Source organism: Trichosurus vulpecula, chromosome 3, assembly GCF_011100635.1.
Source record: "Trichosurus vulpecula isolate mTriVul1 chromosome 3, mTriVul1.pri, whole genome shotgun sequence".
Classification (NCBI taxonomy): Eukaryota; Metazoa; Chordata; class Mammalia; order Diprotodontia; family Phalangeridae; genus Trichosurus; species Trichosurus vulpecula.
Genome location: NC_050575.1, coordinates 112,007,463 through 112,032,005, shown reverse-complemented (window position 1 = coordinate 112,032,005; position 24,543 = coordinate 112,007,463). Strand labels below are relative to the sequence as shown.

The 24,543-nt window shown below is 43.2% G+C and overlaps 1 protein-coding gene across 1 annotated transcript; it reads left to right on the top strand.

The window, feature by feature from the left end:
- Window positions 1-212: 212 nt before the first annotated feature.
- Window positions 213-23,919, top strand: BPIFB4 (BPI fold containing family B member 4). The gene is made up of 16 exons (XM_036752630.1): window positions 213-321; window positions 3,585-3,647; window positions 4,101-4,605; window positions 6,686-6,790; window positions 6,965-7,108; window positions 8,713-8,776; window positions 9,347-9,407; window positions 11,602-11,693; window positions 14,279-14,482; window positions 16,355-16,408; window positions 17,518-17,688; window positions 19,092-19,159; window positions 19,330-19,372; window positions 20,652-20,715; window positions 22,590-22,666; window positions 23,896-23,919. The coding sequence occupies exons 1-16, from the start codon at window positions 213-215 to the stop codon at window positions 23,917-23,919; spliced, it is 1,848 nt and encodes a 615-aa protein (XP_036608525.1).
- The last annotated feature ends 624 nt before the right edge of the window (window positions 23,920-24,543 follow it).

Here is a 24,543-nt window from a genome sequence, read left to right as displayed (position 1 = left end):
TCCACTTAGCTGCCCCAGTTTACATCTTCTCCCCTTATAAGATTGGGAGTTCCTTGAGGGCAGAGATGATAATATCTAAACTTTGCACGTTCCCCTCAAGCCAAAGGACAACTCTTTGTCTACAGTAGGTGCTTAATGAATGCTTATCAAATTCCATTTCATTACCATTAATGATTAATGAGAAGCTTTCTTTTTAGGGAAACACAGGCGAGATGCTGAAGACGTGGTGCCTGGCAGCTCTGTGCAGCTCCATGGTGTTCACTGGCACTCAGTCAGAAACAAATACAGTCCTCAGAGTGAGCAAAGAAGTCCTTACTAATGGTAGGTGGATCCCTTGAGGAGCTCATGTCAATGTCAATCAACATTTATTAAGTGCCTACTGTGTGCCAGGTACTGGGCTAAGCACTGTGCTGTAAGAGAGGAGTTTGGGAATAAATAAAAAGACTGTCAGAGGGTGGGCAGTGCAGTGGAAAGAACTGGAGTCAGGAGAGCTGTGTTCTAATCCTGCCCTGCCCTTGACTCATGACTTCCCTCCCTGGGCTTTAGTTTCCTTCTTTGCAGAAGCCGGGGCGGGGGGGGGGGGGGGGGCTGGGTGATTTGGAATAAATGGTCTCTAAGGTCTATTCTGGCTCTGCCAGAATGTGATGTAGTGAAAAGAGTTCAGGATTTGGGGTCAGATCTTCATTTCAGATCTCATTTCTGCTACATATTATCTGTGTCATCTTGGGCAAGTCACCTTAACCTCTCTCTTTGCCTCAGGGTTTTTTTTGGCTCAACTCTTCAGTCATGTCTGACTCTTTGTGACCCTACAGACCATTGCACACCAATACTATTCTTGAAGTATTCTTGGCAAAGATCCTGGGGCAGTTTGCCATTTCCTTCTCCAGTGGATTAAGGCAAGCAGAGGTGAAGTGACTTGCCCAGGGTTACGCAGCTAGTGAGCATCTGAGGCTGGATTTGAAGTCAGGCTCCAGGCCCAGCACCTATCCGCTGAACCACCTAGCTGCTCTGTTGCCTCAGTTTACTTATCTGTAAAATGAGGGACTTTGGAGTATTTGATCCTTTCTGTGATTTTACCTGGAATAGTTGAGGTAAGAGTAGTCCACTGGTGGAGAGTGAGTGTGGGAGTTACTTCTAGAACCCTTTTGGTTCCAATCTATGTTACTGAACATTTTTCTATCGTATATAAGGCAACTCCTCTGCCTTAGCCAGTGGAGTCTAGTGACTACAGCTGAATCTTTGATGTTAACAGAGGGTCCTGTGGCCTTAGGATTATCCAGTTGAACAAAAATTATTTCTAGATAGGTTGGAGCATGATAATAATCTTATATTACTACTACTACTACTACTACTACTACTACTACTACTACTACTAATGTTTATAAAGTGCTTAGCACAGTGTGTGGCACGATATCATTGTTTAGTTATTTCAGAAGTGTCTGACCGTTTGCAGCTGCATTTGGGATTTTCTTGGCAGAGATACTGGAGTGGTTTGCTGTTTCCTGCTTCAGCTCATTTTACAGATGAGGAAACTGAGGCAAACAGGGTTAAGTGACTTGCCCATGGTCACACAGCTAGTAACTATCTGAGGCCAGATTTGAACTCAGGAAGATGAATTTTCTTGATTCCAGGCCTGACACTCTATCTACCATACTACCTAGCTGCCTGAGACATAGTAGGCACTTCATAAATGCTTGTTCCCTTCCTTGCTAATTGTGCCCATATGGACACAGTTTTCTGACACCCATCAGCTCACCAGATGCTTATGTGAGCTCTGGGATGGAAGCAGAGCAGGGGCCATCGCCTCCATTTTTACAGAGGATAAAACTGAGGCCCAGAGGGAGTAAACATATTTCCCAAATTAAAAAAAAAAACCTAGAAAGTAAGAGAAGCAGCACAGAATAGGGAATAGAGACCTGGCCTTGAAGACCTGGCCCTTGGTTTCGTTTTTTTTTCTTTTAAAGAATCCCTATTGATTTATGGGGGGTAGGATTGGCAATGGGAACCCCTTTTCCTTCCTCTGTCCTGAAGGAAGTGTGGTTAGAGGGAGTGATGAGCCCCTCCCTTTCCATATTCATGGAACTTGGTGGGCTTTTTTTTTGTGGGAGAGAGCAGGGTTCTGGGATGGTGGGTTAAGGGATTCCTGTATGACATGCCATCAAACTTTGTTTCTTCACACACACACACACACACACACACACACAAACACGCACGCACACACAGTGTGTGTGTGTTTGTGTGTGTGTGTGTGTGTATGTGTGTGTGTATGTATATAAATAGTGATCCTACTCTGGTCAATAAAGGATCCTTTGGTGATTGTGGAAGAAAATAAAAAGACTTGATGGGTTGTCAGCTCTTAACCGTGATGCGCCTTCCATATTTGACCCGGCTCAATGCCCCAGGCTCAGGTGCCAGTCTATACTGGGACAGGGAGTTTATCTGCTGAGAGTCGTCTCTAACAATAAAATCACAGGTCTAGTCTAGAAAAAAACAAACAACAAGACAACAAAACCAGGAAGTGACAGAGGTAGACCCAGAACTCAGTGCTTCTCAATCAGTCCCTGATGTTTTTCTTGCAACTCTATGAAATGGGGCTGATGGTGGATTGAGCCCAAGACACTCCCAGGAGTTACTGGCTTGTTTTCTCATCACCTCTCATTTTTACATTGGGTATAGCAAAAAACGTTGTGGCTAATCAAGGCCCCCAGTAAAGGGAATTCTGGATAATAGGGATTTTACTCTGCCAAGGCAAAAAAATCTATCATAAAATTAAGTGTTTAAGGGGTCTTAGGTGGAAGAAGAAGAGGAGGCCTGTTGTAGCAAGAAAAAGCAAAACCAAACCCTGGATTTGGAATCAGAAGATGGGTCCAAATCCTGACTCTTCTCAACCACAACCACAACCACAACCACAACCACAACCAGCATTTATATAGCATTTAATATGTGCCCGGTACTGTGCTAAGTGCTTTATAATTATTATCCCATTCGATTCCCAAAACAACCCTGGGAAGTGGGTGTTATTATAATGTTCATTTTATAGATGAGGACACTGAGATTAAGTGACTGGCTCAGAGTCCACATCCAGTAAGTGCTTTAGGCTGGATAGGAGCCCCAGTCTTCCTCACCCCAGGCCCAGCATTCTATCCACTAGCTGCTACTTTGCTAGTTGCATCACCTAAGGTAAATATCTTTCCATTTCTGGAACGCAGGCGGGACGTTATGGCACGATGGATAGAGAGCTAGATTTGGAGCCAGGAAGACCCTGGTGCAAGCCTTGCCCCTGACAGATACTGGCTGTGTAACCCTGGGCAAGTCACTTAACCTCTTAGTGCTGTATGCCACTGACTAAGATGATAAGCTGCAAAGAAGCTGCCTACCTGCATCAGCAGAGGGAATTTCCTTATCAGGGAGTTGCCTGGATCAACAAAATCACAGGTTCAACCCTCCCCATCTTTATCCCTATTAAAGAAGAGGTTTGAGCCCAGTGATCTCTGAGATCCCTTCTTCCTCTAAAATTCATTAATCTTATGTTCCTGTGAATGAAGGATACACTGATTCACTGAGTTTCTTTGAATTATTTTCAGCCATTTCTGGTACCCTGGAGCAAGGAGATGCTCTACAATCAGCCCTGAGAGAGGTTCCCCTTGGTAAAGCTCGTGGTGATGGTGGGGGCCCTCTGCTGGGGGGCCTTCTTGGTGGAGGAGGAGGTGGAGGCGGTGGAGGAGGACTGCTGGGAGGCCTGCTTGGTGGTGGGGGTGGTAGGAACAATGATGATTTATTAGGTGGAGTTGGAGGAAATCTGCTGGGTGGTGGTGGTAGCAGTGGTGGAGGGCTGTTGGGTGGCAGCGGTGGTGGGTTGTTGGGTGGTGGTGGTGGTGGGCTATTAGGTGGTGGTAGTGGTGGTGGGCTATTAGGTGGTGGTAGTGGTGGTGGGCTATTAGGTGGTGGGAGGGGTGGTGGGCTATTAGGTGGTGGGAGTGGTGGTGGGCTATTAGGTGGTGGGAGTGGTGGTGGGCTATTAGGTGGAGGTGGCAGTGGTGGGCTGTTGGGTGGTGGCCGACACCGTTATGATGACTACAGACGAGCTGAAATTCCTCGAGGTGCTGGTGGTGTTTCCTATAATGACTTCCATGTTCGGGAACCCCGCCCAAAATACACCAATGGAAAGCAACTTGGAGGGAATTACAAATATGGCATCATTGATCCCAATGAAAATACTGCTAATCTTGGTGGCAAATACAGATATGGTGAAATATTAGAAACAGATGGGACCACCAGGGATCTTCGAAATGTCAATAATGCATATGGAGGCACTAGAGGCCGTGGTGGTCGTAATTATAGATCTGTTGAAGTTCCAATTGCTAGAAATCAGCGTCGTGAACTGCTCCCTGGAGAGATCCCTCCTGGTGTGGCCACTGGGGCATTGGGCCCAGGAGGGCTGCTGGGCACGGGAGGGATGCTGGCAACAGATGGCATCCTGTCTGGACAAGGGGGCTTGCTTGGTGGTGGTGGTCTTCTGGGAGATGGAGGCCTTCTTGGAGGAGGAGGAGTCCTTGGTGTCCTTGGTGAAGGTGGCATCCTCAGCACTGTCCAGGGAATCACAGGGTAAGGAAAACTTTGAATCTCATGTACTGCATATTCATCATAGAGTCTGATGGAGACAGAAAAGAGTACTGCATTTGGAATCAGAGAACTTGGAGTCAAATGCTAGCCACATTACTTATTTTCTGCGGGCCTTTAGATTCTTCTCTATGCCTCATTTCTCTTCTCTGTAAAGGGAGAGGGTTATTGTTGACCCCATTTGGGGTTTTTTTTTGCAAAGATATTGGAGTGGTTTGCCATTTCCTGCTCCAGCTCATTTTACAGATAAGGAAACTGAGGCAAACAGAGTCAAGTGACTTGCCCAGGGTCACACAGATAGGAAGTATCTGAGGCCAGATTTGAACTCACAAAGAGGAGTCTTCCTGACTCCAGCCTCTACACACTATATGCTGTGCCACCTAGCTCCCAGTGAGTATTAGAATTCTTGATTTCTAAAGTCTCCTGTCAGCTCTAAAGCCTCAGATTTTAGGAGATCCTGGGTTCAAGTCCTTTCCCTGCATCATTTGTGTGACCTTGGCCAAATCATTTGACTTCTCTAAATCTCTGTTTCCTTATCTGTAAAACTAGGGGGTTGAACTAACATCAAGAGTTCTTAATCTGAGGACTGTGAACTTTAAAAAACATGATAACTTTATTTCGATATCATTGTTTTCCTTTGTAATTCTATGCACTTTGGCTTATGCATTTAAAAGCCACTATTCTGAGAAGGGGCCCATAGGCTTCACTAGATGGTCAAAGGGAGTGTCTGACCCAAGAAAAAGTCAAGAATCCTTGGACTATATGTTCTCTGCAGTTCTTACCAGTTTTAAATCTATGGCCCTATGGTATGATGATACTGTGACTCCTATGAATGTGAAGCATGTGGCAAAGGCACTGGTCTTTCCAAATGTCAGAGCGTGCTTAGGAAGGAAATCCAAGAAATACTCCAAAGACCTATGACAATCCTATCTTAAACCATTCCTCCCTCAGGAGGGAATTTTCAGGAGGATTTCCCTCTTGGGTCCCATTATGTTAATGACTGGGAGAAAATGAAATGCGAAGATCCCTTGTCTTAGAGTTAGGAGATCAGGGTTTGAGTCTTGACCCTGACGCTTACTAGCTGTGTGATTTTGGGCAAGTGAATTAATTTCTCTGAGCTTTGGTTTCTTCATCTATGAAATGAAGATAATACTAGTGGCGCTCCCTGCTTCGCAGAATTGTTAAGTGAGGAAACCAAGTAAGTCTTAAGATGATATGGAAAAGGGAATTATCATTGCTTTTATTTTTATTATTATCACACAGTTGGCTGTGTTCCTTCTCAGAGAGTCACTGGGGGCTGAAGTGACCTTGAAAGCCCAACTGGTTAAAGGTTTTATTGTAAAATCACAAGTAATTGCATGATTAACACATGACCTCTCAGTTGTAGTCATGTGCTGATCTTTAGTGGGTGGTAGGTCTGAAAAGTAAGTTATGCAGGGGAAGGTGTTCACTGTCAAGGTTACCCACGGAGGTCTCAACAATAAAGATCATATACAAGTAAGATTTGTGCACCCAGTGCTTGAATAAGTACTAGCCAGAGAATCCTTGGCAACCCCAGTATGTACACTCAGTGACTTGCCCCATTGCCATGTAGTTCAGGCTTAGGATTCAAGACTAGAAATAGTCTATGAACCAGCCCTATCATGTTTGCTGTGATTTGGATTGAGACTAGAGATAGGGGGTTCATGATCTTGTTGTTAGGTGGCCGAGGGGCTGGAGTATTGGGTTTGGAAGCAGTCAGTCAGTCAATGAACACTTATTAGTGCCTGCTATTTGAACCTTGCTTCAGACACTCATGAATTGTATGACCCTGGGAAAGTCACCTAACTTTTCTGAGCTTCACTTTTCTCTTCCATAAACTGAAGGGATTAGATTTGATTGTTTCCCTTCCAGCTCTAAGATCTATGACCCCTTTCCCGGTCTGTGAGGACTGAATTCCTTCTTAGCTCCTTCCCTCCTTTTGTAAGGTGCCCCGCTCTCCATTTTGGGGCATGCTTTTCAGCCCAACAAATTTCTTGCTCCCTATACTTCTTGTGCTTTTATGTCTGCTCTTCCTGATGTGCAGGTTGAGAATTGTGGAACTAACGCTCCCCCGTGTGTCTCTGAGGCTCCTGCCCGGTGTGGGAGTTTACCTGAGCTTGTACACTCGAGTGGCCATCAATGGCAAGAGGTGAGCCTCCTTCACTGTGGGGCTGGGCATCAGGGTCATTCACGTGGATTAGCAACGAAGCTGCAGTATCCTGGCCTAAGGTCTTGTCATGTGTGTCAGCTCTGTCTAGCTGTGGGATCCTGGGCATGGTCCATGCCCTTGGGCAGATGACCGTCTCCCTCTTCTTCTTTCCAGTCTCATTGGTTTCCTGGACATTGCTGTAGAAGTGAATATCACTGCCAAAGTCCGGCTGACCATGGACCGCACAGGCTATCCGCGGCTGGTCGTCGAGAGATGTGATACCCTCTTGGGAGGCATCAAGGTCAAACTCCTTCGGGGGTGAGTGACAGCTGGGTCTGGGCATCTCCCTTCATTATATATTTCCCTTTATGTAAAAAAGACCCTGACCGTTGGATAGACACATTGATCTATTTTCTGTCTAGCAGAAATGGTCTGCAATAAGCTGTTCCCACTTCTCTCACTGATCTCTATTGTGACAGATGACTCACATGGGAGATGGATGACAGGAGATCTATCCTGAGGAACAGAATGTTTAACTGCTCCATAATGGTTCTAGTGAGAGATAGTGTGATGTAGAGGAAGCATGGGGCTGTGGTGAGAGTGTTGGACTTACAGGGAGGAAGACCTGGGTTCTAACCCTGCCCCTGATGCTTGCTAGATGTGCCACTCTGGCTTAAGTTTAAATAATTTAGACTGTATGGCTACAGATGATACCCTAGGATTATCTGCTACATTATAGGTGGGTTCCAATCAGTGTCGGAGGCAGTTCCTCAAATGGCTGATCACCAATCCTCTGATTTGGGTAGAGGATAGCAAGAAGATCCTTAATTTGGAGGAAGGTGACCTGGATTGTCTTCCCAACTCCCCAATTCACTAGCTGTGCAGTCATGACCCCATTTCTTTCAACCTCAGCATCTTTATCTGTAACGTGGGGCTCATGCTTGCATTGTCAAGCTGGAAGGCAAACATTTTGCTTACTATACAGCACCATAGAGATGTGAGATATTGTTCTTGTCATTCTCTGTGAAGAATAAGTGTAAGGAAATGCCAGGGAACACCACTGTCTTTCTAGCTTTTTTTTTTTGAAATAAGGATTTGTTTTTTGGAAAGTTTTATTGATGTCTTCCATCTCTACGTCATACTCTTCAACCTTGTCTGACAGGGTATAAAATATCCCTTCCCAGTAGTTTCCCACCTCTCTGCCATGAGGGAATAAATGTGTGGCATTATCTCTTTTCCAGGACCTTCACTGTTTCCCTGTTACTCAGAAGTTAATTTCCTTTGAGTGGTCTTTTCATTTGCGTTGTTGTAGTTCCTATGTTGTATTATTCCCTTGGTTTTGCTCCTTGCTTTTTTCCCCACAGCCATCTGAGAGAGTTGAACATACCATAATTTATATGGTGCTTTTATGGTTTATAAAGTGCTCTATATATGGTATTTCATTTGTTTCTTACAATAAGCTAGTGAGGTAGCTGCTACATGTGCCATCATATCCATTTTACAGATGAGGAACCTGAAGTTCAGAGAGGATAATTTACTTGCATACGGTCATATGACCAGTCAGTGTTTGTTGTGGAATATGAACCTGGGTCTCTTCTGATTCCAAGATTTTCAGGATTATCACTTTTCGCACTATATTATGCTGGGATACTCTTGACATGACAAGAAATGCTAAACCACACCATGTGCCAACTCACTGATGGCATGCTAATCATGTGATAAACATTTATTAAGAGCCTACTATTTGCCATGTGCTTGTTTATGGGTTGAGTATTCGACAGAGAAAAATGAGGCAATCTCTGCCTTCTAGAAGCTTATATCCCACTAGGAGGAGAAAAGATTCTTCTCTCCCTGGTGCAAATCCAGGGTGTGTTAATATTGACCAACTTCTACTCACTCACTTTTCCTTCTGGCTTTTCCAGCTTGCTCCCTAATCTTGTGGATAACTTAGTGAACAGAGTCCTGGCCAACGTTCTTCCAGACCTGGTGAGTGGGGAGAAACTCCAAGGGTGCTGTGTTCTTTGTTTTTGGTCCTTGAGCTGTCCAATAGTGGAACTGGCTATTTTGGGAGGTAGTGAGATTCCTCTTCCTGGAAGAATTCAAGCAATAAATGCTCTGCAATTTTCTTAAATCAGCTTCTTAGCTTTCTGTGGGAAGGGGAAGAAGAGAATAGCATTCATTTTATTGGAACCACTTTCGTTTGAAGGGGCAACAATCACTTCTCTTCCCACTGGGAAGAGGGATGATGGAAACACATAAAGAGGCCCATGGTGAGAGAGTAAACTCTATTAAGACCCAAGCATCAAGGCCCATCTTCTTGAATCCTTAGCCTCGTGACTAGGCTTTCTTCTGACCAGACCAACCTCCTGAAGGAGATCATTCCTCTCCAGAAGGAATTTGTAAAGTGAATGTCCTCAGATGCTTCACAAAAATTCCCCCACCTGTTCTGAGACTAGAAGATCCGAGGGTCTTGTAGACCTTTGTAGCCCTCGAGGACCCCTGAAGGCTCAGTTTTGGTATGCCTCTTTGTGACATTGCTGCTGTATCTCCTTTCAGCTCTGTCCAATTGTGGATGTCGCTCTGGGCCTTGTCAATGACCAACTGGGTCTCGTGGATTGTAAGTTCTTTTTATTCTCTCATGTTTTCTCCTGCCTCAGGATCCTGCCCTTCTCAGTCCTTCCAAGCCCTTTCCTTCTAGGCTTCCATATCTGAGCTCCATGGAAAGGCAGGACTCTTTCTATGAGATCTGTGAATGAAAGTTCTATGCTTCTTCCCCAAATCATTCTTGAGGGGGAAACTCAGGAAATGAGGGAAGAGATGGCTTCATGGTCCTTGATTCTGGTCAGACCACATTTGTAGTATTGTGTTCTGTTGTGGGTAACATGTTTTAAGAAAGGTATTGATAAGTTCAGGGCCATCCAGAAGAGGGTGACCAGAATGGTGAGAAGTTGGAAAACCATACTAAAAGAGGATTGACTGAAAGAATTGGAGAGGTTTAGACTGGAGAAAACATGTAGAAAAGGGATTAAGGTTTGCTCTGCTTGGCCTCAGAGGGAAGAACTAGGAACAAATGGCAGAAGAAGCAGAGAGGAGCAGATTTTGGGTCAATATAAGGGAAAAAACTTCCTAATAATTAGAACTTAGCAGAAGAAGAATGGGCTCTCTTGAGAGGTGATGAGTTCCCCATCACTTGAAATCTTTAAATGAGGTTGGATGGATGCTTGCTGGGATTTTTTCTGCTCAGGTTTGGGTTGGGCTACATGCTCTCTTAGGTGTTTTCTATTTCTGAAATGCTGTGATTCTACATAAGACAACTGGAGGGCTGAAGTCTTCTGCATTCCAAACAGGCATGAGCATCCTGAGGGCCAGCCCTTGTCATCAGTGTGGGACCTTTGACTGGGCTTCTATAAGGTTCTTCCATTTCTAGGAGGAAATTCCTTCCATTTTTTACATTGCAGGAGGAGTGGGGAACCTGGTGGGTTGGCAGTCTAACCTTCCTAGGTTGGAAGGTTGATATAGGAAATCAAGGGGTTCTTATGCATAACCCTGAGCAGGAAGGAAGCTCCAAGTACATCTAGAGACTGAAGGAGCCATTGGTTTTATTTTATGATTATCAGAAGGAACTTCTGTTGTGAATCAACCTTCCCTATCTTGTCCTTCATACCTAGGTCCCTGAGATCACTACTCTGAGGAGTTTTGCTAATGTGCATTTTTGAGGGGTAGGGTGAGGGAAGGGAACAGGAGGGGAGGTATATGATACAGTAAAAAGAGCATTGGATTTAGAATCAGGGCACTTGGATTTGAATGCTGCCCCTCTCCTGTACTATGTAACCTTAGGCAAGACAATCTCTCTAGACCTCAGTTTCCCCATCTTTAAAATGAGAGAGTTGAACCTGATGGCCTCTGGGGTCCCTTGGGAGTCATATTTAAATCTGTGATCATATGCCCTATTACCTGAGTTCCTCAAACACTCTGCCCCAAAGCCTGTCCTGCTAGGGAAGTCCAAGTTGGCTGGGGGAGGCTGTTTGTCTGCCCAGACTGCAGGGAGGAATCTGGCTTCCTCTTGCCTACTTAGTCAAGTTGAAAAATCTCTGTCTGGCTTTCAAAGGCCTCTACAATATGGTGCTACCTTCCCTTTCAATCTTACTTCACACTCTTCCCTTCTGCAAGCTCATTGCTCTAGACACACTGGACAATTTGCTATTCTTCATACTCTGAACTGTTCCTTCTCCCATCTCTGTATCTCTGCTTGACCTGTTTCCTGGTCCTGGTATGTCCTCTCTCCTCCTCTTTACCAAGTCAAATGCTACCTCTTCCAGGAAGCCTTCCCTGACTCTCATCCTTGAATTGGTGAGGATCTTTTCCCTTACAGCACAAATAACATTTGATTTTGTAGCTCTCTTATATTTGCTTAATATTATGTATCACAGTAAACTATGGTGATGTCTTATTTCCATACTAGACTGTGTGTTACATGAGGGCAGGAATGGTATCTTACCTCAAAGTCCTTTTTCCACATGACCTCATTTGTATCTCTCCTAGTACTTAACACAATGCTCTGTACACAGTAGGTTCTTTTAAAATTATTTATTTATATTTAATCCCCACCCCTGTATTTTCTTTTTTTCCTTTTAAATTTATTTATTTCTATTTTACAACATTCAGTTCCACAAGCTTTTGAGTTCCAAATTTTCTACCCTTCCTCTCCCCATATAATCTTAATAAATATTTGTTGAATGAATGAATGGATAAACTGATGTGGGTAGAAGCATATCTACCTTTTTTCTGATCTCTGACCTGTTTCCCTGCAGCTTTGATACCACTTGGCATATTGGGAAGTGTTCAATATACCTTTTCAAGTCTTCCATTGGTGACTGGTGAATTCCTGGAGCTGGACCTAAATGTAAGTCTAGCCATTTCATTGAAGTTGAGTTGGAAGGTGGTAAGAACCTTTTCCTTTAAGCTGGAGTCACTGAGGTCCCTTCCTGGGCTCAGGAATCTTTTCCAGAGGAGCCATCAATAGGTTCCTTTAGAATGGCCTGTCATAAAGACAGTATCTTTGGGCATGGAGATGGATTCTCACTTTCCTAATGCAGGAGGATGCTTTGGAGCTATACTCCCAGGCAACAATTCGCATTTATGTAGCATTTTAAGATTTTCAAAGCATTTTCTTCAAAACTCTGTCAGCTAGGTGGTGCAGATTTTATCATCCTAATTTACAGATTGGGAAACTGGGCCTCTGAGAGGCTAAATAAGTGGCTTGTCCAAGAATAAACAACCAATAAGTGCTCCTATTGGGTATCTAATAGAACCCTGTTCTCTTGACCCAAATCCACTCTTTTCACTCAGATTCAGAGATGGATCAGTTTAACCTGAAATCAGGTGATATCAATAATTCCTGGTCCTCTTCCTAATCTGAATTTAGCACCACAGTTCCCTCCTGCTGACTCTACAGATAGACATAGGCAGGATCCCTTTTCTCTTGAGAAATACAGAAATGAGATACCAGTCTGGAATCCAAGATCCAAATAGCAGGCTCATAAGCTTATAGTATTGAAAGTTGGGAGGGATTTGAAAGATTTAAAAGTACAGCTCCTTGTAACAACAATGTTACTTGCAGCTACTGTGGAGGTGTAAGGCCAACAACACCAGCACACAGGTCGCAAGCACAGGTTCTTCGATCTGCTTTTCTAAGGAAAGCAACTTTAAGGCATTTACAATCTCACTTTAATTAAACATACATATATCATTCACTTAGTTCAGGGGAAAAAGTCAGCACCCTGAACTTCAAAAAACATAAACAGAAATTATAATCAGAAATTGTGTGAACAGAGCAAATAACGCAAATCAGCAGACAGGGCTTCTGACTGTCTGTCCAGCAATACATACATAATTATCAGAGAGAGAAGCACCAACATCTGGGTTCAAAGCCGGGGGGCGGGCTTCTTAATGGCTACCCAGAGTCTTGTCTGGTCAAGTCACAGGAATGAATGAGCCCCCAAGAAAAACCTCTCCTCCTGCAGTTCTGAGAGTTCTAGCTTAACAGCTACCCTCAGAGTATATATACCCTTTTTCAGGGCCCGTGAGCTTCACATCTCTCCAGGGCTTCACACCTCTCTTGGTATAATTAGCAAAAGGGTGTGGGCCTTCCTACAGACAAAGACAAGACCCAATAAAACGCACTTGATTGCCTTAGTGCTGAGAAGCACTCCAAAAGAAAAAAACAGCAAAAAATCCCACTTTGCTTGCCCTTACACTCCCTCATTTTTCAGAGGAGGAAACTGAGACCTGGAGAGGGAGAGTGACTTGTTCATTGTCCTATAGCTAGTAAGTGTCAGAATGGGATTTGAACACAGGTCCTGTGTGACTGTGAGCAAGATTTCTTCTAGTTCTAAATGTCTAGGACTCTTGGATTCCAAATCCAGTATTTTCTATCACACTAACTTACCTGACAGGGAGAGACCCCTCCTCCAGCACTGTGTGTGCCCTGTATATTCTCTTGTTTGTATGTGTTCTGAAAGGACTCCATTTGTGGAACCCACCACCCCTTCTCAACAATAACTTGCTTCAAGTGTCCAGAGACAAACGGCTAGCAATAATCACCAGCATTAGGCTGTACAGGTCAACGATGATTAGAGGATAAGGAGCCTATAGGTTGATATCACTATTACTCCAAGGCCATCCACTGCTTCCTCAGGGCCATCGCCAGTCATCTTGATTTTTGTCCTGCCACCTGACTTCCATGATTCTGTGAGAGTGAGGCTGACCACCTTGTGAAACTCTGCCTCATTTAAATCCAACTCACTCACAAGTCAAGACATCACCCTCTTCAAAATGAAGAATGAACAGCTAATAATATGATGGGAGTTTTATAAGCTAATACTAATAGCTAGCATTTATGTAACACTTTAATGTTTGCAAAGCACTTTACAAAATATGCAATTTGATCCTTACGACAGCTCGGGGAAGTAGGTGCTATTATTATCCCTCTTTTATAAATGAGAAAACAGAGGTAAACAAGTTAGGTGTTTGTAGAGCTAGCAAGTGGCTGAGCCTGGATTTGAATTCAGATCTTCTTGACTCCAGGTCTAGTGCTCTATCCACTGCACAATTAGCTGCCTCCACTGACTTATCTAGGAGGGGAAAATAACCCGATGAAGAAAACTCTTTTCAGCTGTGTGACTACCATTGCTTCTCTTCCCATCACAACAGTCCATTTGTGCCTTCTTCATTCTGCTGTGCTTTGTAAGCTCTTTCCTTGGTGTGTCTTTTTGTGTCTGTGTGTGTGTGGCTTCTGCAGCGGCTATGCTTAGTAGTTATCAGCTTTCCAAGATCTCTTAGGGAAGGGGAGTGAATGTCAACACTGCATCACTGGTATTTAGTAAGTGCCTAGTAAATACTTGTTAACTGATGAGATCCATTGAGAAAGTTATGTAGCTTCTATAGTCTCTCCTTCATCATCAAAGCTTTCTCCCCTATTCCTGACAGAGTCTTGTTGGAGAGGCTGGAGGAGGTCTTATTGACTATCCATTGGGCCGACCAGCCACCAGGCCAAGGCCCCAGATGCCAGACTTGCCACCCATGGGTGACTCAACCAATTCCCAACTTGCAATTTCTGCCAACTTCCTGGGCTCGGTGTTGGCTCTCCTGCAGAAGCAAGGGGCACTGGATATAGACATCACTGATGGCATGGTAAGTAGTCCCACATGGACCCATTTAGTCAGGAACATCTCCTAGTTGAGCTTGGGACAGGCCAGGCACAGAGGCAAATATCTATATAGATTATAGAATTTGGAAGGGCATGGTACCACAGGGATCCTCTACAAGGAGTTCTTAATGGGGTCTGTAGATGTTTAAAAATATTGTGATAACTGTATTTCAATGTATTTGTTTTCCTTTATAATTCTATATACTTTGTTTAAAGCATTTAAAATAATTATTTTAAATTTTTTTAGAGGAGAGAAGGCAGGGCAATTGGGGTTAAGTGACTTGCCCAAAGTCACACAGATAGTAAGTGTGTCAAGTGTCTGAGGCCAGATTTGAACTCAGGTCCTCCTGACTCCAGGGCCGGTGCGCTACTCATTGCACCACCTAGCTGCCCCTAAAATAATAATTTTGAGAGGACTATATAGGCTTCACCAGAATGCCCAAGAGTTCCAGGACACAGAGAAGGTTATGAAGCCCTGATCTAATCCAAGCCCTTTATTTTATAGTTAGGCATATATGGTTCTTATTTTATGGACATAGGTCCAGGGAGAGAAAGTAAATTACACTGGGCTGTCCAGTTAGCAAGAGTCAGAGCCAGGATTCAATTTCAGGTTTCTTAATTCAAACTCCAATGCTCTTCCCACTGTGTACATTCCTTTCTTCTACACGCAAGTTGTTTATTATATTGTTACATCATTTGATGTGTGAAAAACTTGGCCAACCTACCATTTGTTTGGACTGTTTGGCCCCTGTAGCTTGGAAGTATTAGGCAAATGTCACTTAATTAGTCAATGTCAGTGCTGTTTTTTAACAGAGTATTATTTTTAACCCTTACTAAAGTTCTGCTGATACCTCGTTGTAGTAAGGGGGTGATCCTGTGTTCTTTATGACTGTGCCAATGGATGGAAAGCTCTGTCAGGCCAAGATGGTTGGGCCTGAGTGTGGGCCTTGAGACTGGCTGTGCACCTGCCATTTGAGAACCAACTTAGTGCGTCTTCATAAAGTTGACCACAAAGGGATTATTATTATTAATGCCACAATTTATGATGACTACTAATAGACTATGATCTTCTTTGGTGGAGGAAGTCTGGACATAGATGAAATAATAGCTGTTTTGAACTATTGAAATATACATGTATGTATATGTATTCAATACATGCATATATGCGTACACGGTATACATAATATATGCTCGCACTACACAGAGGTACATGTGTATGCATGCACACAATGTATACATGCATGTGTATACATAACAAATAATACATACCTATTATATGTACACATATCTGCATACATGATGGGAAAAGCACCATGGTTATTTTCTCTGTGTGCTGCTCCTGTTATCCATTCTTGGGATGAAATTGTTCAGTTGTTTCAGTGTTGTCTGACTCTTCATGACCCCATTTGGGTTTTTCTTGGTAGAGATACTGGAGTGGTTTGCCATTTTCTTCTCTAGCTCATTTTGCAAATAGAGAAACTGAAGCAAGCAGGGTTAAGCGACTTGCCCAGAGTCACAAAGCTGGTAAGTGTCTGAGGCTAGATTTGAACTCAGAGCTTCCTGATTCCAGGATTGGCACTTTATCTGCTGCACCCAGTATGTATAAAATAGGCACCATCTGGTGAAAGTAAATGGAATTGTAAGTATAGTGTAGCAAAAGCCTGAAACTAGCCTTTCTAGGGCTGGCTTTGTAAATCCAGACCTCTTGAATGGTAATCTATGTGAAAAGCAGTTTAACTTTTTTCCTGAGACTGAATTTTTTTTGCCTTGATAGAGAATATCTGAATCCCTAGGGATTCATTTGCAACTTCTGTTGTAGGGAGATTCACTGAAATCTTCTTAATTTCCCTTTACAGTTTCCTGAGCTCCCTCCTCTAACCACGTCCACTCTGGGGGCCCTGATCCCTAAGGTGAGTGAGGCTGGTGTGATCTGGGGGTTGGTCCCTAGGGTTCTGCTCTGTTCTGAATCCCTGTGGGATCCTCATCGATTTTAAGAAGGTCAACTTCACAACTTCTCTAGGAGGAAGGCAGATCAAGAGTTACTATTTTCAATTTAAAAAGCTAAAAGACTTTAGTGACTTGTTCAAGGTAACATAGCTAGTAAAGGTTTGGATTGGAAGAATAGATGCCCAGCAATCTGGAGTGTTCTCCTTTCCTTCCTCAGGTGCATTGTGGTGGTGGTGAGGCTTTTCATGGGGTATTAGGTAGAGTCTCTGAGACCAAGTCCTAAGGGAGAGAGGCAAGAGTGAGACAGTGATTGAGTTCCAAGACATGATAATAACAGCACAGACAATAGCTCATAGTAATAAAGGGTTTTAAGCTACATAGTCCTTTATATACATGACCTTATTTGGTGCTCATAACAACTTCATGAAGGAGGCAGCCTAAGTACTATTACTCCATTTTAAAGGGGAGGACACTGGGGCAATAAGAAATTAGCTACCTAAGATAGCATGACTAGTGAATGGTGAGGGTGAGACTTCATCACAGGACTTCTGACTCTGACAGCAGAGGATCAAAATGGGATTTAGCAAAATAATTAGGAGTCTTTCTTCTCAAAGGAAATATAATAATTAGAGATTCTGTCAAAGGCAGTGGGACCTGAGCTAGGTAAGCTGCAGGTTTATCTCACTTTATGTAGTAGGTATGGGATCACCATCCCATAGACTTTCGGAGATAGAAGAGACCTCAGAAGTCAGACTCATTTTATCAGTCTCAGAGTTGGAAGGGTTCTTAGAACAAAGGGCATAGAACATCAGAACCAGAAGGGACTTCAGAATGTTGGAAGGGACCTTGGGCCAAAGATCTAGAGGAGATTTGAAAGATGATCCAGTCCAACCCCCTCATTTTATAAATTTGCCGAAGAATTCTGTGTCTGAGCATCAGACTCCCATAGAAGGCTGTAGGAAACCCTTGCTAATTCCAGGAAAGTTGATTGTCCTTCATTTTCCTGCATGATTTCCTGATGAAGGCTCCAGAGTCAAATGGTCTCGCTTTTTCATTGTCTGTGGTTCTCCAGGTTTTCCAGCAGTATCCTGAGTCACGACCATTGACCATAAGAATCCAGGTCCCCAATCCTCCTGATGTCTCTTTACAAAAAGATGAAGCTTTAGTGAAGGTCTTTGCCACTGCAGAAATCATGGTGTCCCAACCAAATGATGTGGAAACTACTATCTGTCTTCTTGATGTGGTAAGTTCTTAGAAAAAGAATGTCACTGTGGCCTGACTCCTAAAAACTTAATGATTGGATAGAATATCTTTAAAGTTTCTCTGGGGGATTAGGACCCCTCTCTATGTGTACTAAGGATGAGCGGCTTCCATCTTTGATGGTGGAGAAGAACAGTTATTTCTAATGTCCCCATTATAGGCTTTCAATCAGTGACAATGATAAAGCATTATTTCTTGTCCTTCTGATTATGGGTAGGAAACATCGTTTCCCAAAACGTAAGCCAGTGATTCACAGACAAAATTATTCAAAGGAAATGAGGGATGTTTAGTCTGGAGAAGGAAACACTTAGGGACACATATGTTCACAGAATCGTTGAACCTCAGCATTGGAAGGTATCTTTGGGGTCATTTAGTCCATCCTTCTCTGATTAATGATCCTTTTAACCTATTTTCAAAAATCCCAAGGGTTGTCATGGCAAAGAGTATTTACCTTTCTGCTTGGCCTCAGAGGAGAGAATTAGGAACAATAGTTGGAAGTCAGGAGGAGGCAGATTTTGATTCAATATGAGGAAGATATTTCTAACAGTGGTCCAATAATGGAATGAACTGACTCCAGTAGTAGTGAGCTTACTGTCATTGAAGGTTTTCAAGCAGAGATTGGGTGACCACTTCTCTGTCATGTTGTAGATGGGATTCCCACTTCATGAAGAAATGTCTGAGGTCTTTTCCAACTCTGAACTGATGTGATTCATTCTCTATCAATCAAATGTTAATCTCTTTCTCCAGTAGTGGATATAGGTTTGCTGTGACTCATCCAAGCTCCTTTCTGTCCTCTTTGTGACTAGTGGGTGGCTGGAGTTGGGAACAAGATGGGGATGACAACCTCTTATTAGAAGTGAATGAAAATAACCCCGGAATTGATGGAGGTCCCTCTACCTATAGCTAGATGCCTGTTATAGGAAGTGACAAACCACTCCTCAGAGAGACACAAGGAGTGACCGTCTTGTCAGGAAATAAGTCTTTCATGGAGAGATAGTGTCCATGACCTTGTTCTTATTAGCATTGAGATAACTCATAATTACAATTACAACAACGATAGCCCTTGACATTTCTATAAAGCTTTACCATATACAAAGGTGTTACAGACCTATCTCAATGGATCCTCACAGCAGTCTTTGTGAATACTCCAGTCCAGGTATTACTTTCAACATTGATATGAGATAAAATGGAGATCTAGAGAAATGAAATGATTTGCCAACGTCACACAGTTAATTAGTAATAGAACCAAGTGTTATCCCCAGGGCTCCCAGCTACACCCTTTTCCGATTATGTCAAGGCATTTTTTAAGAAGCTAAATTTCTGTTGACATGAGGTTGTGGGCTGCTTCTGTCCGTCACATACCTTTCAAACACTTTCTGTTTTCAGGATACTGATCTCCTGGCTTTCTTTTCTGTGGAAGGTGATAAGCTTATGATCGATGCCAAGCTGGACAGGTAAGCAACTCATTGAGTCTGTCTGCTTTCCTGGCCCCATTATGGGTAAGGCTCACAGCTGGGAGGAGAGGTGCTGGTTCAGAGAATAACTCTTCTGATCATATTTTATAACCAACTCACCACTGCTGATAAACATTTATTACCTTAATTGGATGCTTTTTTTTTCTTAGGACAGCACTCACCTTGAAAACTTCAAATGTGGGCAATTTTGATGTAAGTGACAAGTGCTGGGAGAAGGAAAAGGGAAGCTTTTGCAACGACATCACAGGATGTCAAAGCTGGAAAGGATTTAGAACATAAAGGGTCAGAGCATGGAGGGATCTTAGAGATCATCTAATCCTGGCACCTTGTTTAACAGGTAGGGAAACTGAGGCCCAGAGAAGGGAAATGACTTGCCTAAGGCCAAAGGGACAAAGCTAAAGCTCAAACCCAGGTCTTGACCCCTAGCCCAAGGCTTCTTTCACTTCATCACCCTGCCTTTCACCAAGGAGGGGGCCAACAAGAACTCTCGTCTCTTACTGGGTACAGCCCTCAGCCTCCATCACCTTTGGCATTTTCCCCTGCAGATTAGAACCCATAAAATAATTAGTCTTTAACAACCTTCAGGACTGATGTTCAACGATTGGGCACTGCCTGAAAATCAATTATTTGCCTACAGTGCTTGATGTACTTGAAGATCTCACTAATTATAACACTGAGAATGTCACCTCTTGAATTAAAAAATGGGCTACTGTAGCCCTTATACATAGTGACTTCTGAGAAGGTCTCTTGGACCCCCAAATAGTGTTACTGAGATTGCTTATAGGGTAGTTCTATCTGATGGAGCTGAAAGACTACTGGCAGTGGATTCATTGGGTTTGAGATTTGGTTTCTGTTGCCTATTTATGACATAAAACCTTGGACAAGTGAGTTTTCCTCTCTGGGCCTCTATTTCCTCCACCTGTAAAATGAGAATGTTGGGCTGAATGGTCTATCTAGAGGTCCATAAACTCCTTGAGGGTAGGGCACTATGTTGCTTCTGTATCTATATCCCTAACACCCAGCAGAGGACCTGGCATATTTTTCCTTTTTTTTTCTTTAGAGCAGACCTGTGATTTAATTGGTAAAGGGGGCTGACCCCCTGTGAGGAAACTCCCTCTAAAAATGCAGATGAGCAACTTTGAGCTTTAGAGAGTTGCCTGGACACTAAGAAGTTAAATCATCTAGGGTCTTGAAGGCAGCATTTATCAGAGATGGGTTTTGAACTCAGGTCCTCCGGGTTCCAAGGGCAACCCTCTAATCATTATGCTATACTGCCTCGCATGTCATTTTGTGCCTGACATATAGTAGGTGCATACTAATGCTTATTGATTGACTGCTTCTCATAATCAATTTAAGATCCAGGCCTTAAAGAACATATTTTTTAAGGGGAGTTGGGGAAGGTCCCTGGGTTACAGCTAAGAGATTGCTCTCATTTTTAAGCTTTTTAAAATCACTTTCTTCTCCCTGATAGGTTGGCTTGATGGAAGTGCTGGTTGGCAAGATTTTTGACCTTGCTTTCATGCCGGCGATGAATGGTAATGACAGCTACCAATTCCTTGTAGAGAGATTGTCATGTGTTTCATGCACTCTAATTTCACACTTATGAGCACAGGAGCTAATTTCAAATCAATTGAGTTCAAATTGAGGTAGTTATTGAATATACTATAATGTCATTCCTGTAATAGCATAATACCTCATTTTTTCTGGCATTATCGAGGTCCTCTGATCCATGTAATTGGATTTTCCAAATAACTGAAGATCACCTTTTGCCTTTTAAGAGGTATTTTCTTTACTTTAACAATTTTAGATGCAAATTTTCTTAAAATGTATGGCATACTTCTTCCTTTTTAAGGAGAGTCCACAAAACAAAATGGAAACCTTTAAAGACTCGGGGTCATTATTTTGAGTATTGCTCAAATGGACTATTATACCCCCAGGACTTATTGAGTTGTCTGCCTCTGGGGTGGCTCTGATATTTTTTAAAAAATCAAAGAATTTGAAAACATTGAATATAGAACATGAGAGCTAGAAGGTAACTTAGACCCCAGAATATTAGAGTTGGGAAGGACCTTAGAGCCTCTCTAGCCCAACCACATTATTTTTCAGAGGAAGAAACTGAGTCTTAGAGTGGGGGAAGTGAGTTGGCTAAGGTCACACAGGAAACTGGTAGCAGAGGTGGGGCTAAAATCCAAGACCCCTCCCTTCTAGTGTCAATTTTTGTCTCTCTTCACCTTCTATGGAAAGTTCTGTACTCCCTCTGGGCACCTCAGAATGAACCTCACTACTCTCTGTCACAGTCAGTCTCTCAGACAATGCAAAGATAGGAATTTTCATTGTACCTGCTACAATATGGGCCAGTTCTGTCTGCAATAAGTCAGCTGGTTGACAGGTGTTCATCAGGTACATACAATGTGCTAGGCACATGTACTAGGGACACAACAAAGACAGAAAGAATCTTTGCTTCCAAGGAATTTAGATTCTAGTGAAGAAGAAAATATGTGAACAACTAAATACCTTCAAGATTGTATGGAACCCCTACATGTAGGGTTTGCGTTGCCCGTTTAAGTTGTGTATTTCCACATGGGTTGTCTAAGTACAGATTGTGGAGAGGTATGGATGAATATCTCTAGAATCTTGCCCATCCCTCTCAAAAAGAGACTTTGATGCTTCCCTGGATTGGAGTAGGAGAAGGGGCCATAAGGCTGGCCACTCTGTTCTCTGAGACTAGGATAACATCTCCCTGCCCCACTAAACACCACTGATCTAGGGGCACTGTTTTTCTAGGTGGTAGGCTTTCCTTTAAATGGAGAGTGTACATCTGCAGGATTGACTCCTTCTCACCAAAAGCTAAATGTACAGAAGACAACCACAAATAGTGAAGACTGAGTAAGCCATTTATCCCAGCAAATAGAAAATAAAAATCAGAAAATTCCTCCATCTTAGAAAATATCAGAAAATACAAATGAGTAAATGAATTCTTTAGATGAAAGTGAGCTGAAATCTCATTTTACTGAGATGGGCCCTGATTTCACCCAAGGAAAAATTCCCTCATGTCTCTAGGAAGGCAAGCCAGAAATCAGGGACATGTTGAGGCTCCTTTACATGTCTGCTGCTTCCCAACATCTTTTTTCTTTCTGTGTTGGTCTTTCCGTAAAGAAAGTCTAGAACAAAGTGTGTCTCTCTTGAATAAATCAAATGGGTCTCTCCTCTCCAAATCTCTTGTATCTTGCCCTCATGGAAGCATGAAGCACTGAGTCATCAGTGTTTCACCAGTAAGGAAAGTCTTGTACAAAATGCTTCATGTTTGAAACCTGGCTTGCCTTCATATGGAGTGGATAGAAGGCTTCCACATGAGGTAGCTGCCCTCCCTTGTGCTACACTGATCATACCTGCCTGCTTCTCTTCACAGCTGTGCTAGGCTCTGGAGTTCCGCTCCCCAAAATATTGAACATCGACTTCAGCAATGCCGATATTGATGTCTTGGAGGTGAGGGTATTTGGCATGATGGGTCTACTTTCTCTAGTCTGGCAGTGTCTTTATTTTCCTGTTGGTTTTCCCTCCCATCCATTCATCTATGCCCTTTTCTACCCAGCCCATTTACCAAGAGATAAGATCCAGTGCCCAAAGCAATCAGGCCATAGGAGTCCTTTGTGGTTTGATTTCTGTCATCATAATAGCTCATTTCCATAGCCTTTCCTGGTTACAAAGTACTATTGCCCACATTTCATCTGATCATCACCATAGCCCTGTGAATGAGGCAAGGTATGGCTCATTATCTTCATCTTACAGATGAGGAAATTGAAGCACAGAGAGGATAAGTGATTTATCCAGGGTCACATCATTTTCTAAGTCGAATGAGATTTCTACTATGCCTGAGCTGATTCTCTGCCTCCACTGCCAATCCGGTCCAGCAAGCCTTTCCACATGTCCGTTGCTGGAAGATGAAAGTATATTTGTAGTCAAGAGACTTGGGGCACTGGAGCAGGGTCTGGGAATGAGTCAAAAGGGGGTTTTAGGAAACATGACTGGGACAGAGAACTAGATGGAATCAGTGTAGACTTGCTGACTTTTGAAACCTACACCAGAAATTTGTTCTGCGGCACTGGTTCTTCCGGAATAGAATTCCATTTCAAATCAATTCAGCACTTATTTAGCACTCTGTTCAGTGCTGGGAATACAAAGATGAAAAACAACCCAGCTCCTGCCCTCAAAGGATTTAAGGTGGATACAGCACACATATCAATAGGCTTAATAAAAATAGAGTGTAATGGGGTTGGAGGGGAGATTCAAAGTGTTTTAGGAAAATCTGGAGAGATGGAGAATACTTTCAGATGTGGGGAACAGAGCTATCAGGGAAAACTCAGAGAAGACAGAAGCTCACCTGAGCCTTCAATAAGTGGGGATGAGAAGATAATGTGTTCTGGTCATGGAGCACTGGTCTGCTTGAGGAACTTGATATGAGTCTTGTCTACCTTGGATCCTATCCAAAGGTTGTGAGTACTGAAGCCTCTGCCTTTGGTTACTCCAGTAGGGCTTCATTTTAAGGCAATCTTCCTTCCAAGGTTGGCCAATGGCACACACCTTGGGGATAGATGTAGGGGACACCTTGTAGAATCCCTCCTTTTTTCATTTTCCCTATCAAGTTCTCACTAGCTGCAAAGTTCTCTTTCTCAAGGGACAGCTGTGGCCCGAACATCTGCACTTTGTTCCCTTAGGACCTCCTTGTGTTGAGTGCATGAGTTCAAGAAGGCAAAGGCATGGAGCTCTAAGTCCTCTCTCTCCATCTACAAGTGGGTACTCCATAGTACCACCATCACAGCTCTGAAGAAGGCAGGACCATATTCTCCTTCACTATTATCTCATGAAGATGGTGCCTGAGTCCATCCTTCTCCCCAAGACACCTGTCACCAAAAGCTGACTTGGCTGAAATAGACTTAGGGGGCTCTGCACCCATGGTTTGCTCCAAAGCAATGGAATTTCCCAGTTTGCTGAACTGAGACCAAGACAAGCCAGAGGGATGTGACCAAGGGCTGCGGAGAGGAGGATGTTTGGAACATTGCTTGTTGTTCGTGTCACTCTTTCAATAAAAGATTCCCCTTTCTCTGCACTTCAGATGGGGATGAGTTTCCATAATGGCGCTACCAGTGCTCTTTCTACAACCCCATGCTGTCTCATGGCATGATACCAGTTTCCTGGAGAGCTAGAATTCCCAGTTTCCAGTCATCCTGGATATGAAGTTGGGAGAGTGTGGTCTCAGAACCAGCCTGTAGTAGCTGCAAGACCCCTGTGCTGCGAACATTGACAATATAGAAGTTCAAGTTGCTTCTATTCCAAAATTTCCTGGGTCTCTTAGAACAAGAGGC